This window comes from Hyla sarda, chromosome 2 (assembly GCF_029499605.1).
Source record: "Hyla sarda isolate aHylSar1 chromosome 2, aHylSar1.hap1, whole genome shotgun sequence".
Lineage (NCBI taxonomy): Eukaryota > Metazoa > Chordata > Amphibia > Anura > Hylidae > Hyla > Hyla sarda.
Window position 1 is genome coordinate 312,956,421 of NC_079190.1, and position 19,754 is coordinate 312,976,174.

At 47.1% G+C, this 19,754-nt stretch overlaps 1 protein-coding gene across 14 annotated transcripts in view; it reads right to left on the minus strand.

Moving 5' to 3' along the window:
- DCAF6 (DDB1 and CUL4 associated factor 6) overlaps positions 1 to 19,754 on the minus strand; it is a 1,246,835-nt gene that overhangs the window by 946,632 nt on the left and 280,449 nt on the right. The window contains exon 1 of one of the 14 annotated variants that reach the window (XM_056557703.1): positions 11,990 to 12,033. The exons of the other annotated variants lie outside the window; for them this stretch is intronic. Within the exon in view, the coding sequence (XP_056413678.1) occupies positions 11,990 to 12,001 (12 nt within the window). The 5' untranslated portion in view covers positions 12,002 to 12,033. Of the gene's footprint in view, positions 1 to 11,989; positions 12,034 to 19,754 lie in introns of those variants that run through there. 14 annotated transcript variants of the gene reach the window in all.

The window sequence follows — 19,754 nt, forward strand, 5'->3', positions numbered from 1 at the left end:
ATAACTCCCACAGAGTCCCTCTTCGTAACTACAGATTCAAGGACCCTCTTAGTTTGTACCTCCAGCAGTCGCAGCTGATTCTGAGTTTCGTACACATGACGGAGTTGCAGGTATCGATAAAATGAGGAACGCGGTAAGGCAAATTCCTCCTGCAAATCCTCAAAAGATCGGACTACCCCCTGTACAGCCAGCTGCCCCACTTCGCACAGTCCCTTCCTCTCCCAATAACCAGCATCCACAAAAGAGCAGAATACTGGCAAGCCCGGGTTACGCCACAGCGGTGTACACGACATGAAACTTGTAATACCTAGTAGCTTACGCGTGTGGCCCCAAAGCTTGCAGAGAAGCTGGGCAGTGGGAGAGGAATCCGGAGGTCTGGTCAGGGCTCCAATTTCCAGAATATACAATGGCACCCTCCCTCCATGTTTGGCCATAAACAATCTACCCGTAGGACCCAGGAGAGCCGTCTTTGCCCACCCCCTAACCTGATGCAGTTGCGAGGCAAGAAAATACAACCAGGGATTAGGTAGCGCCAATCCACCCAAAGATTTTCCCCTTTGCAATGTCTCAAGTTTGATCAGAGCAGCCGCACACCCCCACACCAACTGCCTGAAAAGTCGCTGTATCCTATGAAAGTAAAATATTGCTATCCACACAGGGGAGTTCTGCAGCACATACAACAACTGCGGCATGAGCACCATTTTTATTAGATTAGTCCTGCCAACCACTGAGATCGGCAATTTACACCAGACGGCTACCTTCTGAGAACTCCTGTCCAGTAGGGGCGTCAGATTCCGGGGTATGAAATCATGTACAAGTGGTGTGATGGTAATACCCAAATATTTAAATTTCTTAACTACCTGAATATTAGAGAGGGCAATCTGAGGAATACTAGGCAAGGGATCCAGGGGCATCAGTACCGACTTATCACAATTAGTGAGCAGGCCAGAGTAGGTACCAAACTCAGAAATAATAGACATAGCAGGGGTCAGGGACCGAGCAGTATCACCCAAAAACAGTAACATATCATCTGCATAAAGCGCTACTCTCTCGTCCATGGAGCCATAACGAAATCCAATTAGATCAGGTAAAGAGCGCAGGAGGCAAGCCAGCGGCTCTATAGCTAGTGCAAAGAGTAGGGGTGACAGGGGGCACCCCTGCCTCGTACCTCTCCTTAACTCAAATGATGGGGAAAGTCGTCCATTAACTCGAATACGGGCAGTTGGGCACTTATAAAGGAGTTTAACATAGGAAATAAACCTGGGCCCGAACCCCATAGCCCCCAGCACCTTCCACAGATAAGTCCATTCGACACTATCAAATGCCTTGGCAGCATCCAATGTAAAAAATCGATCTAGCCCCCGCACCCTCCTGAGTCATCTGCAAGTTAAGATACACCCTTAAGCCAGTCTGATCCCCATGGACAAGGGACAGTACAACCTTAACTAATCTGTTAGCGAGTACCCGGGCCAGCAACTTCACATCAGCACACAACAATGAGATCGGTCTGTAAGAACCTGCACATAGAGGGTCCTTTCCCGGTTTTGGGATAAGTACTATAATGGCCTCCATCATTGAACGAGGCAGAGCTCCCTCCAAAGCCGCTGACCCGTCACTCGCAACAGTTGGGGGAGGAGTATCCCTGAGAATTTTTTATATACCTCACTCGGAAGGCCATCCGGCCCCGGGGCCTTTTCATTAGCAGCTTCCTTCAGTGCTTGTTCCAATTCCTCCAGAGAGATGGGCGAGTCCAGCTCGTCCCTCTGCTCCAGAGAAAGGGAAGGAAGCGAAGCCCTGCCCACAATATCCACCAAGGCCTCCTCAGTACAAGAGGCCTTAGAAGAGTACGCCTCCTTATAAAAGTCTACCATCACACCCAAGATCTCCTCATCTGCCTTGACCTCGACCGTCCCTCAAACAGCCAATATACGCAACCCCCTGCTGGGCCCGAGCAATGGATGCCAACAATTTACCCGTTTCCTCACCACACTCAAAGTAACGCTGCTTATTAAAAAACCTCTTATGTTCAGCCGTCTCCTCCAAGTATTTAGTATATGCATCCTGTGCCCTCAGCCACACTTCCTCCGCCCAAGGGGTAGGATGCAAGACATAGCTAGCTTCAGCTTCAGTGAAAGACAATGACAACTTTACACCCCTCTCCCTAGTGAAGGACTTGTGAATACTTATGTCTCGAATAAACAGACCACGTGTGAACGCCTTTAGAGAGTCCCAGACCATGGAGACAGAAGCCGAACCATCGTTAAGGGCAATAAAGTCCCTGAGTTCTACACCTACTAATTCTGCAGTAGTCAGCAAATGGAGCCAGAACGGGTTCAGTCTCCACAGAGGGCGCACCCCACCAGCATCCCCCCCCTAAATCAATTTGCAAACGGATTGGGGAGTGATCCAACAACCCCCTGGCCAAATATTCAATATCTCTAACCAGTCCAGCCATGGTCTCATCCCCAACTGCCATGTCTATCCTGGACAGGGTGCCATGCGTGGCCGAGGAACAGAAGAACTGTCTAACACAGGGATTACGTAGACGCCACAGATCATGTAAATCTATTTCCATCAACAGCTTAGCAAGGCCAGTAGGCCTAGATGAGGGAGGAGCCCGAGTTCCCCAAAACTTATCTTTGGAAGCATCCAAAACCTGGTTGAAATCGCCACACACAAGCACAGGGGCCACAGGGAATCCCAACACTATAGTGAGGATACGTCGTACGATATCACCACTATAAGGGGGAGGAATATATACACCAACTATAATAATCAGTCGATGAGACACCTCACACAATACACAGACATATCTGCCATCAGGGTCAATGCTAGAGGAGATAGCATGAAACGGAATGGATTTGTGGATCAGCAGACTAACCCCTCTAGCATGTGAGGAAAAGGTAGAATGGTAAGAATGACCGACCCATGCCCTATGAAGGGCCGAGGTAGTTTCTGCTGTTAGATGAGTTTCAGTGAGGCAGAGTATGGCAGGGTGAAAATGTCTCACCGAGTTAAAAATGGCATAGCGCTTCGCCACATCCCCCAACCCCCTAACATTCCATCCTATAAAATTAAAGAACGCCATCAGGGATACTGGAGCAGCAGAGGACGAGCCCGGCAACACTGGATTCAAGGGAGCACAACCTCACATCCGCAGGAACCCCACAAACAGTACGTACAGCCACATAGGGAGAGACGGAAAACAAAACAAACAAACACCCCAAAAGAAAACACAAAAACAGCCACACAAGTCACCGCGTCATGCGGCACCCAGGGGCACTAGTATACCCACACCACTCATAACCAATCGTATCAATGAAACATAATAGGAGTTGTGTAGTTAAGTGAGAGCATACAGCAGGCATACAAACGGCCAAGCAAACACAAGCAGATATGCATTCGTTCAGCTCCTAAAATGAAAAGAATGCATAGATATCCCACACTATATACACGTGTGCATCTTCCCCTCCACAATCCAACTCCCATTCCCCCACCAAGGCTGCACAGTAGGGAAAAATAAACAGACATCAAGGTAATGTAAGGGCACACATATATAACTAGAAGAATAGGTATGAGAGACACCAAGGGCTACCAAAAAACAAAGCCCAATATGTCTCACATAGTGACCTAAAATATAATGTGCAATGAAATACCAGAACCATCAACTGAAAACATTAGCAAGTAGTAGCAAGGTCCCATCAGCGTGAGCACAGGGAGGAACAGTTCAGTCCGGGTCCGGCCCCGGGGAGCCTTCACGGGCCCCCCGGTGCAGCTGGGACTCATGGGAATCCAACCATCCCACAGCAGCATCTACTCCCTCAAAGAAGTGGGTGGAACCCAGGGCAGTCACCCTCAACCAGGATACAGCATGGAATATTGTACATCCAAGGCTCGCAGTCTCCTTTTAACATCCAAGAAGGAGGCACGCTTCTTTTGCACCTCCGCTGAAAAATCAGGAAAGAAAGAGATGACGTGATTGTCCACAGTCACTGGTTGCTTCTCTCTAGCCAGCCGAAGTATCAGATCCCTATCACGGTAATGAAGAAGTTTCACCAGCATAGACCGGGGCGGACCACCAGGGGGGAACGGCCTCGTAGGAACACGGTGAGCTCTCTCCACTGCAAAGAGAGGAGTCAGGTTATCAGCTCCAAAGACATCTTTAAGCCATGTTTCCATATATTCCGTTGGATAGCGTCCCTCACATTTTTCAGGCAGTCCCACAATGCGCACATTATTGCGGCGCAGACGATTTTCCAGGTCATCTGTTTTAGCTTTAAGTAGGGCAATATCTTGGCTGTGTCTAGTAGAGTCTCGGACCAATGGAACAACTGTATCCTCAATGTCGCTGATCCGACCCTCCGCTGCCGAAGTGCGGTCAGTCACTCTTTGCAGGTCGTGACGAATAAGTGAGATGTCAGATTGTACAGTTCCCACCTGCACTGATAGCTGAGAAAGAGTCACATTACATCTCCGTATTTCAGTGAAAACCGCAGCCAAGGTATGTTCCACCCGGGGTGCAGGAGAAACAACAGCAGCCGCGAGCTCAGGAGGAGTACTAGGTAGGGAAACACGTAGATCTTCAACAGAAGCCTCAATAAGATCTGCACAGTCCCCAAGGGGGTCCGGGGGGGACCACACCAGCCATTGGGAGAGGGGCCACTCTGCGGTCAGGGGAGTCAGGGGACGGGCGCCTCAGAGCAAACCTCTCCAATTTGGCCGCCACCTCTTGTTGCAGAGTCAGTGTATTTCTACCAGCAGGTGACCCACCGGTTCTCTGTTGGGAGGTACCAGCCCCCTCCTTGTTCCTGCGGCCCATATCAAGGTGGAGGTAAGGTATCAGGAAAATCACTCAGGTAGCGTGGTAGCAGTATGCAGCACTCAGAGCAGCCAGCAGCAATGGGAGGCAAAATACTTCTATAAGGAAAAAAAGGGGGGGTACCAAATGCCTCTAGATTAATACCATAAAATGGTACATGATGATGAAATTACAGAAAAAATAATAAATAGGACTGTGCTTCACTTTAAATGATGTACAAATTTAATATAAAAAATTGCAAATAGGACATAAAATAAATAATACAAATCTAATACAAAAATGCCTCCTACCACAGGGCCCTTGTGGGGAGGTGAGATAATTAAATACAAAACATATATTAAAAATTTTTAGTAAAAATTATAGCATGTGAATAACGTTCTACCGCTATCTCAATATATTGTAAACCGACATAGTATACTTTTATGCGGTATACTCCGTTCCCATGTGATTTAGAACAGTTCACAAAGTGATATAGTTACCAACTCCTCAGGGTGGTTTTGGCTGGACGTCCGAGAGATAAATATATGAGGACTGTATTCAGCGCTTGCGTGCGCTTACGGTGACGGGCCCGGATGCCACAGGCCAAAAAAGGTCACCGGTCACGGAATAATGGCAGGCTCGATGGCAGATGCAATGGAGGCTTTATCCAGCGCTGGCATGCGCTTGCGATGACGGGCCCGGTTGCCGCAGGCCAAGGAGAAGTCACCGATCACGGAGTAGCTCCGGAGATGTAGATATACTCGGAGATATATAGATCTTGCTCCGGAAACAGGGAAAGGAAAGCCTCGTGGAAGATCTCTCGGCGTCTGGTGGAATGGCGGATGAATTACAGCCAGGTGTACAATCAGCAGGTGATGGAGTTGTATCGGAGATAGATGATGGCGGTTTGTAGATTGCGGTAGTCATGCAATAGATATTTCTTTCTCTAGACGCGTTTCAGGGTACTTTATATATGACCCTTTCCTCAGTAGAGATATCTTTAACAGTGAAGCTCAAAGTCCTTTTATACATGTTACCTGTCTAATTGTTACAGGTGTGTTTCTGTTTAAATCTTCCGCAAATAGCGGAGTGGAGTGGGAAAACATGGAGTTGTTTCATCTTAATAAAGCAGTGTTCACATTTAGAATCAGTATATATGCGTTCTTATTTAAATATAGTGTCATATATATTGTAAACATTGGAATGATACATATAACATGCAGTAAAGTATACAGATAAAGTGTATAGTACTGAGATAGAAGACAAAAAGATAATAAAATAAAATAAAAGTAAATAAAAACAAAAATAAAAATAAAAATAAAACTAAAATAAAAATAAGAATAAATAAAAATAAAAAATAAAAAGTAATTATTAAATAAATAAAGAAGGATGAAAAATGAATAAAAATAAAAATAAGAAAAAATGGAAATAAAAAGATATAAAATAAATATAAAATAAGTGTATAAATAAAATGCTATAGATTTACATGGAAATAATTAGTGTACAAGAAGGTTGAAGGATGGCCGGACACGCAGAGCAAAAATAGAGTGGGTCCGACCTCTCCATGGGGGTCCCCTAGTTTGGAAAAGGGGGGGCCTCCATGGGGAGAGCGGGACACACTCTACAGAAATCCAAAAAGTTCAAAATTCGAGTTCAGGCCATTCGGCTCTAGGGAATTAAATTCATAAATCTTCTGACTTTCAGCCTTAGACATTTTAACGATGAAGCTACCTCCTCTCCAATCTTTCTTAATAATTTGTAAGCCTGTATAGAAAAAAGTGGTAATTTCTTTATTATGAAATTTTGCAAAATGGGCTGATAAAGGGTGTTTTAGGTTTCCATTTTTTATATTTGTTAGATGTTCAGCAATTCTAGTTTTTAATGGTCTTTTAGTTCTCCCAATGTATTGTTTCATACATCCACACTGTATCAAATATAGTACTCCACTTGTGTGGCACGAGATGTGTTCTTTAATGATCCATTTAAAGTCAGTAGTACATGATGAAATTTCTGTGGTTTTTTTAGGGCCCTTCACTTTCATACAGTTGGGGCATATTCCACATCTAAAAAAGTCTTTTGTGTTTAGCCACGTCTCAGACATATTATGAATTTTTATGGGTGGTTTTACCTGAGGAGTTGGTAACTATATCACTTTGTGAACTGTTCTAAATCACATGGGAACGGAGTATACCGCATAAAAGTATACTATGTCGGTTTACAATATATTGAGATAGCGGTAGAACGTTATTCACATGCTATAATTTTTACTAAAAATTTTTAATATATGTTTTGTATTTAATTATCTCACCTCCCCACAAGGGCCCTGTGGTAGGAGGCATTTTTGTATTAGATTTGTATTATTTATTTTATGTCCTATTTGCAATTTTTTATATTAAATTTGTACATCATTTAAAGTGAAGCACAGTCCTATTTATTATTTTTTCTGTAATTTCATCATCATGTACCATTTTATGGTATTAATCTAGAGGCATTTGGTACCCCCCCTTTTTTTCCTTATATATTATTTTGTACTAGTATTTTTTGGTGTAAATACTTTCCATTTAGCCTCGATTAATTTATATTGTGAGCTGCACATACCCCATTTTTTTCAAAATACTTCTATAGTCTGCAACAGCGGGGAGCACTTAGGCCAGACAGCAGCAAGATCAAGCAGGGCACCCCTTGAAGGTGGAATATCTGTCAGCACTCAGTCCAGCCAGTAGCAGTAAGAGCAGGGGCTAGGAAACCACTGTATGATGCGTCCGCGCACAGCACTCAGGTCAGACAGCGGTAGGAATAGACAGGGTACCCCTTTAAGTTGCAGCCATAGTCAGCACTCAGTCCAGCCAACAGCAGTAGGGGGCAGGGTACCCCCGTAAGATGCAGAAGCTGTCAGCACTCAACCCAGCCAGCAGTAGTTGGAGGTAGAGAATCAGTAGGTTGCAAGCACGTTCAGCACTCAGTCCAGCCAGCAACAAGATATCTCAGAGTACCCCTTTAATCCGGAGCAGCACTCAGTCCAGCCAACAGTCCAGCAGTCAGTCCCCAGTATGATGTAAAGGGCAGAGGGGGTCCCCAAGTCACAGCAGCCCACCCTTCAGCAATGACACCACAGCTCCACTCACTGTAATCCAGGGGTCCTCCAGCTGTTGAGACTCCGGGTACTGCAGGCACTCTCCTCTCCCCCGCAGCTGTCCGCCAACCACACACAGCAGGGCCAGGCACTCACAGAGGGAGACGCAGGGACTCCGGCAAAAGGCCCTGCAGTCTCACAAGATGGCGGCCAGCACAGCACGAGGCCCCTCTCCCACCAGCACCACACCTCCACTGCCACAAAGTCTTCTCACCACAGCCTCTGAGGACGTCCGGGGGCCCTGCACTCAGCTCCGGCTTCCGGAGGCACCAGCACGGCTCCCCGCGCCGCAACGAACAGCCGGAGAAAGAGGGGGTGTCACAAGATGGCGCCCAGGACCTCGCCGCCACCGCAGAGAGGATCTCCGCCAGCCACCCCCGCAGGCCGCACTCTTCACCCGCTCACCGGGCCAGTCGCGATCCGCCACCAGTCCTGGCAAGAGGCCTCCTCAGCTCCCCAGGGAGCGCAGCAGTGCTCAGCCGGCCGCCGGAAGGGATACCAAAGGCCGCAGGCTTCAGGGCCGGGATCGCTCCCCGCAGTTGGGCTCGCTCCCGACGCCTCCTCTCCTCCAGACAACACCTCCACAAGGTTCCCCCAAGCAGCAGGGGCCCCTCAAGGTATGGCAGCACACTTAATTATACAGGATGGTAGGGATATCTTCAGGATAAGTTACAGGAAGGCGGGAGCTCTCCTCACACACGTCTGCTCAGGCAGCCATCCAAGCCGCGCCCCCGCAGGACTATTTACTTAATAAGTCAACTGGTGCAAGAAAGTTAAACAGATTACTTCTATTAAAACATCTTTACCCTTCCAGTACCTTTTAGCAGCTGTATGCTCCCGAGAAAATTCTGTTCTTTTTGAATTTCTTTTTTGTCTTGTCCACAGTGCTCTCTGCTGACACCTCTGTCCATGTCAGGAACTGTCCAGAGCAGGAGAGGTTTACAATGGGGATTTTCTCCTGCTCTGGACAGTTCCCGATGCGGGAATCAGGTGTCAGCAGAGAGCACTGTGAACAAGACAAAAAAGAAATGAAAAAAGTACAGAATTTCCGCTGTAGCATACTGCTAAAAAGTGTACAGGAGGGGTAAAGATTTTTTTATATAAGTAATTTTCAAATCTGTTTAACTTTCTGACACCAGTTCATAAAAAAAATAAAAAAAAAATTTCCACCCTTTAACCCCTTAACGACCAAGGACGTATATTTACGTCCTTGGCCGGCTCCCGCGATATAACGCGGGGTCACACGGTGTGTATCTGATGCTGGGACCCGGGGCTAATAGCGCACAGCAGCGATCGCGGTGCCGTGCGCTATTAACCCTTTAGACGCGGCGTTCAAAGTTGAACGCCGCGTCTAAACCAAAAGTGAAAGCTGCCCGGCTGCTCAGCGGGGCTGATCGGGACCACCACAGTGAAAATGCGGTGTCCCGATCAGCTGGGACATGAGCGGAGGTCCTCTTACCTGCCTCCGGCGTGTCCCCTCGGCGATTGATTGCTCCAAGCCTGAGATTCAGGCTTGAGCAATCAACCGCCGATAACCCTGATCACTGCAAAGCTATGGCTTTGCAGTGAACAGGGTATAAGATCAGTGTGTGCAGTGTTATAGGTTGATTGCATAACAACATCGCCACCATACAGGAACTATTATATGATTTCTGAAGTATGTCAGTACATAGTGACACAGCTAAAAGTAGATATGCCATTCAGAAGCATAGAAAAGCTAGGTGAGAATGTTTGACCTAGCTTTCCTATGCTCCTGAATAGCATATCTGCTTATAGCTGTTTCACTTTAAACACAGGCACACTTCAAAAATCATATAAAAATCTCTGCAATGGTGACCATGTGGTTGCTGTACTAAGCATATATGCCATTCAGGAGCTGTGTATGACTGTATGACCGTGTAATAATTATTACAGGGTATGACTATCACACACTGTTATAAGCAAATTACCATTTAAAAGCCTGGAAAAGCTGGGTAAGACATTTTCGCCTAGCTTTTATTTGCTCCTGAATGGCAAATCTGCTCTCTCAGGTACTATAGAAACATCATACAGTGCAAATGTAGTCACTGCAGTCAGCATATGGTGTGGTCAAGTGCAGGGGCGTTGCTAGGAGGGGCCTACAGCCCCGGGTCTCAGGCCCATAGCCCCAGGTCCCAGGCTACTGCTGTTTTTGACCACTCTCCACACATTGCCGCGGTCTCAGAAGATTTAAGCCTTTCAGGTTCGGTGCAGAGAGCGGGAGAACAGCATCTCCTTGCCGCAGACAGAAGGAGTGCTCCACAGACCTGTTCCCATTGAAAACTTTGGATCATGGCGCAAAGAATAAACCCTAACACAGCTTGAAACAAAAGTTATAAAAGATTATTATCACTGGAATGATAATGACCCATAGAATAAATTTGGCATGTTAGTTTTACCGTATTGTGAAGTTGGAACAAATTTTTTGGGGGGATTTTTCTTACATTCAGTTTCTTTCCGGCTTCATAATGCATTATATAACTAAATTAAAAGTAAAACTTGTCTCACACAAAAAATAAGCCCTCTCAAAATGCAATCTGATGAAAAAATTAAGTAATGGCTATTACAAAAAAAGAGAAAAAAAAGAAGAAAAAAACATAAAAAGCAATATGAATTGGATATCGCTATAATCGTACCGACCCACAGAATAAAGATAACATGATTTTTACCGCACAGTGAAGTTTTTCCACAAAAAAAGCTGCCTGAAGCATCAAACATTAACCACTAGTAAAAACACAAAAAAAGTTAATACCACTTAAAGAGACACAGATCAGATTTGAGAAAAATGGGTCATTAACCCCTTAAAGGAGTACTCCGCCCCTGGCATCTTATCCCCTATCCAAAGGATAGGGGATAAGATGTTAGATCGCCGCGATCCCCCTGCTGGGGACCCCGGGGATCGCCACTGCGGCACCCCGCCATCATTACTGCACAGAGCGAGTTCGCTCTGTGCGTAATGACGGGCGATACAGGGGCCGGAGCAGCGTGACGTCATGGCTCCGCCCCTCATGACATCAAGGCCCGTCCCCTTAATGCAAGTCTCCCATGGACTTGTATTGACGGGGGCGGGCCGTGACTTCACAAGGGGTGGAGCCGTGACGTAACGATGCTCCGGCCCCTGTATTGCCCATCATTACGTGCAGAGCGATCTCGCGGGACCGCGGTGATCTAACATCTTATCCCGTATCCTTTGGACCAGGCCAATTTTCACTGTAGGATCAGAGCGTTTTTTGCACATCTGACCACTTTCACTTTAAAGAGTACCTGTCATCATCTAAACTTTCCCTGATCCCCCTTCCCATCTGTCCCCTTCTCTAACTATGCCTATCCCTGTGTTTATTGAGGTTTAAAACGCTGTGGAAATACCTTTTTTTATCCCTCTTCATTAGCTCAGGAACATTGACTTTCTGAGGGGTGGAAGGAGGCGGGTCCTGGCAGGCATGATGTCACATGAAGCCTGGCTGGGACTCTGCTTCTGCCAGTCTTCCTGTATGCTGCCCTCCCTCTGCAGCAGTGTTTCCCAACCAGGGTACCTCCAGCTGTTGCAAAACTACAACTCCCTGCATGCCCAGACAGCCAACAGCTGTCCAAACATGCTGGGAGTTGTAGTTTTGCAACAGCTGGAGGCACCCTGGTTGGGAAACACTGCTCTGCAATGTGCATACAGACTAAGTACAGGTGAGGGATGGCATCCTCTGTCTCTCTCTCTCCTGTATCTCTCTGCACTAAAAAGTCAATGCTGAGAACCAGGGGCTGAGGGAGCAATTACAGAGGCAGTAATTAAGATGAATGTCAGGGGGGGGGGGGGGGGGGGCACAGAGCAGGGAGTGCAGTGAGATAATACAATGTATAAGATAATGTGTGGTGAGGGGCAGGGAGAACACAGAGCAGGGGGGAGGGGGAGGTGACTGGCTGTTATATGAGAAGCATGTGCAGGCTTGTAGCTCACAGGCTGGGAGCGAGTCCTGAGCTGAGAGCATTGAACTTCCGGTGGAAGGACCAGAGCCCTTCAGCATTAGTCCTAAAAGCTGTATACTTACTATGAAAAGCATAGGAAGCTGCTTGCAGACCAGGCATAGAAGAGTGATCCCTAGTGGCCAAAAGTATAAAATGAAAAAACTGGTATAAATATTAATATTTTTTAATTAAGATATATTACGATATCTCTTCATTAATGATTATGAACAACATATTAAAAGTTTTTGTTGATGACAGGTACTCTTTAAGCATTAATAACTCTGGGATGCTTTTACCTATCATTCTGATTCCGAGATTGTTTTTTTGTGACATATTCTACTTTATGTTATTGGTGAAATTTTGTCGATACTTGCACCATTTCTTAGTGAAAAATTCCAAAATTTGATGAAAAAATAGAAAATTTCGCATTTTTCTAACTTTGAAGCTCTCTGCTTGTAAGGAAAATAGACATTCTAAATAAATTATATTTTGATTCACATATACAATATGTCTTCTTTATGTTTGCATCATAAAGTTGACATGTTTTTACTTTTGGACGACATCAGAGGGTTTCAAAGTTCAGCAGCAATTTTCCAATTTTTCACCATATTTTCAAAATCGGAATTTTTCATGGACCAGTTCAGGTTTGAAGTGGGTTTGAAGGGCCTTCATATTAGAAATACCCCACAAATGACCCTATTATAAAAACTACACCTCAAAGTATTCAAAATGACATTCAGTAAGTGTGTTAACCCTTTAGGTGTTTCACAGGAATAGCAGCAAAGTGAAGGAGAAAATTCAAAATCTTCATTTTTTACACTCGCATGTTCTTGTAGACCCAGTTTTTGAATTTTTACAAGAGGTAAAAGGAAAAAATTCCTCTCAAAATTTGTAACCCAATTTCTCTTGAGTAAGGAAATATCTCATATGTGTATGTCAAGTGTTCGGCGGGCGCAGTAGAGGGCTCAGAGGGGAGGGAGCGACAATGGGATTTTGGAGAGTGAGTTTTTCTGAAATGGTTTTTGGGGGGCATGAAACATTTAGGAAGCCCCTATGGTGCCAGAACAGCAAAAAAAAACACATGGCATACCATTTTGGAAACTACATCCCTCAAGGAATGTAACAAGGGGTACAGTGAGCCTTAACAACTCACAGGTATTTCCCGACTTTTTGTTAAAGTCGAATGTGTAAATGAAAAACAAAAAAAAACAAAAAAAAAATTCTCTAAAATGCTGGTTTCCCCCCAAATTTTACATTATTACAAGGGGTAATAGGAGAAAATGACCCCCAAGATTTGTAACCCCATTTCTTCTAAGTATGGAAATACCCCATGTGTGGACGTCAAGTGCTCTGCTGGCGCACTACAATGCTCAGAAGAGAAGGAGCGCCATTAAGCTTTTGAAAAGGGAATTTGTTTGGAATGGAAGTCAGGGGCCATGTGTGTTTACAAAGACACCCGTGGTGCCAGAACAGTGGACCCCCCCACATGTGACCCCATTTTGGAAACTGCACCCCTCACAGAATTTAATAAGGGGTGCAGTGAGCATTTACACCCCACTGCCATTTGACAGATCTTTGGAGCATTGGGCTGAGCAAATGAAAAATTACAATTTTCATTTTCACAGACCACTGTTCCAAAAATCTGTCAGACCCCTGTGGGGTGTAAATGCTCACTGCATCCCTTATTACATTACATGAGGGGTGTAGTTTCCAAAATGGGGTCACATGTGCCCCCCCCCCCCCCCCCCCACTGTTCTGGTACCATGGGGGCTTTGTAAACACACATGGCCTTCAATCCCAATAGCGCTCCTTCCCTTCTGAGCATTGTAGTTCCCTTGCAGAGCACTTTACATCCACATATGGGGTATGTTCTTACTCAGAAGAAATGGGGCTACAAATTTGGGGGGGCTTTTTTCCTATTTTCGCTTGTGAAAATGAAAAATTTTGGGTAACACCAGCATTTTAGTGAATTTTTTTTTTTTTTTTCCATTTTCCCATCCAACTTAAATGAAAATTCTTTAAACACCTGTGGGGTGTTAAGGCTCACTTGTTACATTCCTTGTTACATTCCGTGAGGGGTGTAGTTTCCAAAATGGGGGTCACATGTGGGTATTTATTTTTTTGTGTTTATGTCAGAACCGCTGTAAAATCAGCCATCCCTGTGCAAGTCACCAATTTAGGCCTAAAATGTACATAGTGCGCTCTCACTCCTTAGCCTTGTTGTGCCCCCGCAGAGCATTTTACGTCCACATCTGGGGTATTTCCGTACTCAGGAGAAATTGCGTTACAAATTTTGGGGCAACATCAGCATGTTAGTGTAAAAAAAAAAAAGGAGAAAAAGCCCCCCAAAAATTTGTAGTGCAATTTCTCCCGAGTACGGAAATACCCCATATGTGGCCCTAAACTGTTTCCTTGAAATACGACAGGGCTCCGAAGTGAGAGAGCGCCATGCGCATTTGAGGACTAAATTTAGGATTGCATAGGGGTGGACATAGGGGTATTCTACGCCAGTGATTCCTAAACAGGGTGCCTCCAGCTGTTGCTAAACTCCCAGTATGCCTGGACAGCCATTGGCTGTCCGGAAATGCTGTGAGTTGTTGTTTAGCCTTTTGGAAACACTGCCGTACAATATGTTTTTCATTTTTATTGGGGGGGGGGGGGGGGGGGGGGACAGTGTAAGGGGGTGTATATGTAGTGTTTTACCCTTTATTATGTGTTAGTGTAGTGTTTTTAGGGTACATTCACACTGGCAGGGGTTTACAGTGAGCTTACTGCTAGGAGTATGCGCTGCGGCGAAAAATTTGCCTGCAGCTCATACTTGAAGCAGGAAACTTACTGTAAACCTGCCCGTATGAATCTACCCTGTACATTCACATGGGGGGGGCAAACCTCCAGCTGTTTTACAACTACAACTCCCAGCATGCACTGACAGTGCATGCTGGGAGTTGTACTTTTGCAACAGCTGGAGGCAAACTGGTTGAAAACCTTCAGTTAGGTTCTGTTACCTAACTCAGTATTTACCAACAAGTGTGCCTCCAGCTGTTGCAAAACTACAAATCCCTGCATGCCCAAGCAGCTGTCTGGGCATGCTGTGAGTTATAGTTTTGCAAGGAGGGGTACAATTTAGAGATCTCCAAACTGTGGACCTCCAGCTGTTGCAAAACTGCAAATCCCAGCATGCCCAGACAGCAAACTGCTGTTTGGGCATGCTAGGAGTTGCAGTTTTGCAACATCTGGAGGGCCACAGTTAGAGATCACTGCCAGTGATCTTCAAACTGTGGCTCTCCAGCTGTTGCAAAACTACAAATCCCTGCATGCCCAAACAGCTGTCTGGGCATGCTGGGAGTTGTAGTATTCCAACATCTGGAGGGTTACAGTTTAGAGACCACTGTATAGTGGTCTCAAACTGTACCCTCCAGATGTTGCTAGGCAACTTACCGTCTTCCGTCGGATTCAGGGAGCCAGCCGCACGACATCACCGGACTCCGATCTCCTCCACCGATAGTTGCTCGCAGCCTCGACCGCGGGGTAAGTGGATTTCAGCGCCGGTTCTCTGTCATTTCCCCATTCTGCCCCGCCTATTGTGGGTGGGCAGAACGGCAAAACCGAAAGTAAAGCCCGCCCTCGATCTGCTATTGGTGGTCGCGTCTAGACCACCTATAGCAGGGATAGGAGGGCTGGCACCCCTGCCACCTCACTCCTATCCCTTCAGGGGGACCGTGGGTGTCGTGGACAACCGCGATCCCCCTTATATTCCGGGTCACCAGACCCGTATGACCCGGAATAGCTGCAAATCGCAAGTGTGAATTCTTGATGACCCCCCTGGGCATTTGCGCGGGGTGCCTGCTGATAGATATCAGCAGTCACCCCCGTCCGGTCCCACCCGGTGCGCGGCAGGGACCAAAATTCCCACAGGCGTACAGGTACGCCCTTGGTCCTTAAGTACCAGGATGCCCTGGGTCTTTAATTACCAGGGAGCAAAGGCGTACCTGTACGCCCTTGGTCCTTAAGGGTTAAGGTAAAAATAAAAAGTCACTGACGTGAAACAGTTTGTCGTGCCTTTGCTGCGCTCCTGCCTTCTGCTTTTGCCACTTTCTCTTCCTGCTTGAGGGCGTGGTTAGGGGCGTGCTTTTTTTAAGTATTTATTTAAGTTTTTCAAATTTCAATAACAAACATCGCCAACATGGCGAGATAGGAACAATCACAGACAATAGCACTCCCAAGAGGTCTCAGAGACCAGCAACATCACCATATCAGGAAGGGAGAGTACAGCAAGATGGGTACTCAAGTAACAGAGGAGCAATCCTGAGACCCAACAAAGGAGGCCCAGACAAACAGACAACAAAACACGCAGCAAACACACTTAGTGCCCAGGAGGAGCTCCACTTCCGAAAAAACAGGGGTAAACGACAGGGAGCCAAATTGTGCCTGAACTGCATGCCTGAGCTGAAAATACCTAAACAAGGCATTTTCATGGATGCCGTAACGTTCTCTCATGTCTGCGAAGGATAGGAAAACCTGATCCTCCCTAAACCGATGAATCACAAATTTGACATCATGCGATCCCCAAAAACCGGCCTCCTGCAACCCATGTAGGTGAGGTAGATGTACATTTCCCCACAAGGGTATCCTGGGAGATGGGCTTCATAAGACCCCATGAGCGAACCAGCCAGGGTGGTTGCCGAATTCGACAGATCCAGGTTGATCCACCACGCTGCATATACCAACTGGGAGGCAAGAAAATAATTATAGGCATCAGGGGCAGCCAGGCCATCTTGGGAGCCTAAAGAAGGGGCCAACCGAGTCTGGGAGGCCTCCCCTGCCAATAGAAGGATTCCAGAGCACCACTCAACTCGATAATGACCATGGACGTCTATGCTCGTCCAATGGCCGTTAATGGAGTATGACGTGGGCTCCCGACTCGAGCCCGCGTCATACCAGCCGGCCCCCAGCTGATTCTTCTATCTGGGGGCCAGCGTTAATAGCCGACATGCAGCGATTGCCACGGCTATTAACCCTTTAGATCGCCACTGTCAAAGTTGACAGCAGCGTCTAAAGGTGTCACATAAAAAATATCTAACCATAATAGAAATAAACATTTATGGTATCCCTACGTGCGTAAATGTCCGAACTATAAAAATATATCGTAAATTAAACCGCACGGTCAATGGCGTACATGCAAAAAAATGTTTATTTGTGTATTTTTGGTCACTTTTCATACAATAAAAAAAGGAATAAAAAGCAATCAAAAAGGGGGGCGGAGCCTGACCCCTGAGCTGGATGGCCGCTTAACTGCGCTGCTCTCCACGACCGAGACCTGAACCGACCTTATACAGCTCCTCATCTTACACCAAAATGGGCAGAACGGATCAAGATTGTGCTAGTGCCACCCCTGGTCCAACAAAATCTAACAAGAACCAGGCGGACATGGCGAAATACCTGAGGGCAAAGTCCCAGCAGAGCCCGGCGCGGTCTTCCAAGATGGTGCTGGCTCCCGCCACCGCTGCTGACGGAGACGAGGCATCAGAAGACGAGAGTTACTGCGGTAGCCAGGTGGACTCAGGTGGGGAAGACCCGAAACTTCACCTAACCAAAGCCTTTCTGAGAAAGACTGTGCAACAAGCGGTTGCTAAAGCGATCCAAGTGGCCTTCGTACCGGTGCTACAGGAGCTGGCGGATATTAAGTCGGAAGTCCGCCATGCGGCCTCCCGCACCGAGCACTTAGAAACGGCATTGACTGACACAGTGTCCTTCTGCGACTCAACTGGGCACCAGCTCCAGCACCACGAGAACCAACTCAATAAAGCCTTCTTGATGTTAGAAGACCAGGAAAACCGGAGTCGGAGGAAAAACGTGAGGGTTAAAGGCGTACCCGAGACATACACTTCGGAAGCCCTCCATGGCGTCACCATGCAGATTTTCGCCTCCTTGCTAGGAGATGAAAGAGCGGCAGCCATTGTTATAGAACGGGTCCATAGGGCGCTTAAGCCTAAGCCTCAACCGAACGAACCTCCCAGAGACTTGGTCTGCGGGCTGCTCAGCTATCTGGACACCGCTGCGGTCCTCAGGGCTAATAGAGAAACCGAGGACCTGAGATTTGAAGGTACGCAGATTCAGATCTACCAAGATATCGCTCCATCCACGCTGGCTAAGCGACGTCTCCTTAACCCCCTGCTGCAGAAACTCAGAGAGCACCACTTACCTTACATGTGGTTGTTCCCTTTCGGCATCTCCATACTGAAAGGTGGGAAAAGGATCTCCATCAGGTCTCCAGATGAGCTTGATAAAGCCTGGGCGCTGCTGGAAATTGACCCAATTGCCATCCCCTCCTGGCTGCCAGTGAATATGTGCCACACACTGCCGTCGCTCCCGAAGCAGATTGGAGGCCCGCGAGCAGAAAAGCCTAAACCTTCTAAAGCCCGCAGACATGCAGCTAAGCTACAGAAGGACTATGACACCACCTGATCTCCACCGGTCTCCTGTCCGATAAGTATATTGCCTTCATTTAAGTTTCCTAGTTACTGTACTGTCCGCCTTGGCCGTTATAGCCCGTTTGCAGAGCACCTGGCTTATTGTTGCTTGTCTGGAACTATTCAGCACTTGCGGAACGACCCTGCTGTGTTCTAACTGTCGGTGGACTTCCATTGTTCCACAGCCTGACGGCCTTTGTGTTACTCTACAGCATGACCTGTCAGTTCTTAATGTTGTGGGGCTGCGATGCAATGTTTCCCCTGTAGCGCTGCATATTGCATTTACCTGGCCATTCCCCCCATCTCCTGGCCCTATACCGTAGATCACGGCATCTCTCGCTGCCACCCCCCACCTCCTTTCCCTGCATAGTACCTGCTCGTGACTGCTGCCACCCACAACCTGCTAGCCGAGAGCTACCCCATTGCCACCCGCATGCTTTGGGTCCTGGACTTCCCTGCTCCCACGGACCCTTCCCTAACCCTTCCTTGGCCCCCCACGGACACTTGGAGGCATGAGACTCACCGGTCAAGCGGGCCACTGCTGTATGCCCCACTCGGTCATCTGAGGTGTGGCTGGACTGTTGGCATTCCATGGACTGGCACGAGGGGCACGCCTTGATACCTACCAAGTAGATGTGATGAGCCGCTGCTGAGCCTCCTCGGCCTTGCTTTGATACCTTATTTTTCTAAGGGGTCCGTGTGTGGTCTAAACGACTGGCAGGGGGGGGTGGGGGTGGCTGGCTGGCTGAGTGGCTGGGGAGGGGGGGTCATGTCATGTCATGCCGTGTCATGTCGTTTCATTTAATTTAATTTTATCTACTTTAACCTAATTTGCTTATGCATACTAGTCTGGGATTCTTACAGCTAGCTACCTATTACAGTGGGTTCGTACTTAGCCCGCTATTTGTTCCATGCGGGATGTTCTGCACATATGTTACTCTGAGGGCTGTATTTCTTAACATTCACCTATTTTAGAGTTTTAAGGTTCTAACAATGGTCGATTTGGTCGTCGGTTCAGGAATTTATCCGTAACCCTACTTTCTACACCCACCTTTTTCTTTCTCTCTTTGTAGAAAGGCTATCCCCTCTTCATTTCCCCCTCACCTGTACACCTTAGTACTTCACCCTCCCATTGGCTGCTTTATCACCTATAGTGAACTGTTTCTCCCTTTTCACTATCTGACTCTCTCATTCTCTCCCCTTTCTGCTTCTACTCTTCCCCTCCGTCTCCCCCCCCCTCCCGCTTGGTGTCTTGTTCGGTCTACCCCCGGCCCTAGTACGTCTGCCACCAGTCTCGTCTTGTTTGTCGTGTCTCCCCTGTCTTGTCAACCCCTTGATCGCACCTGCTACATCCAGCTGCTACCCTGTGTGCCATGGC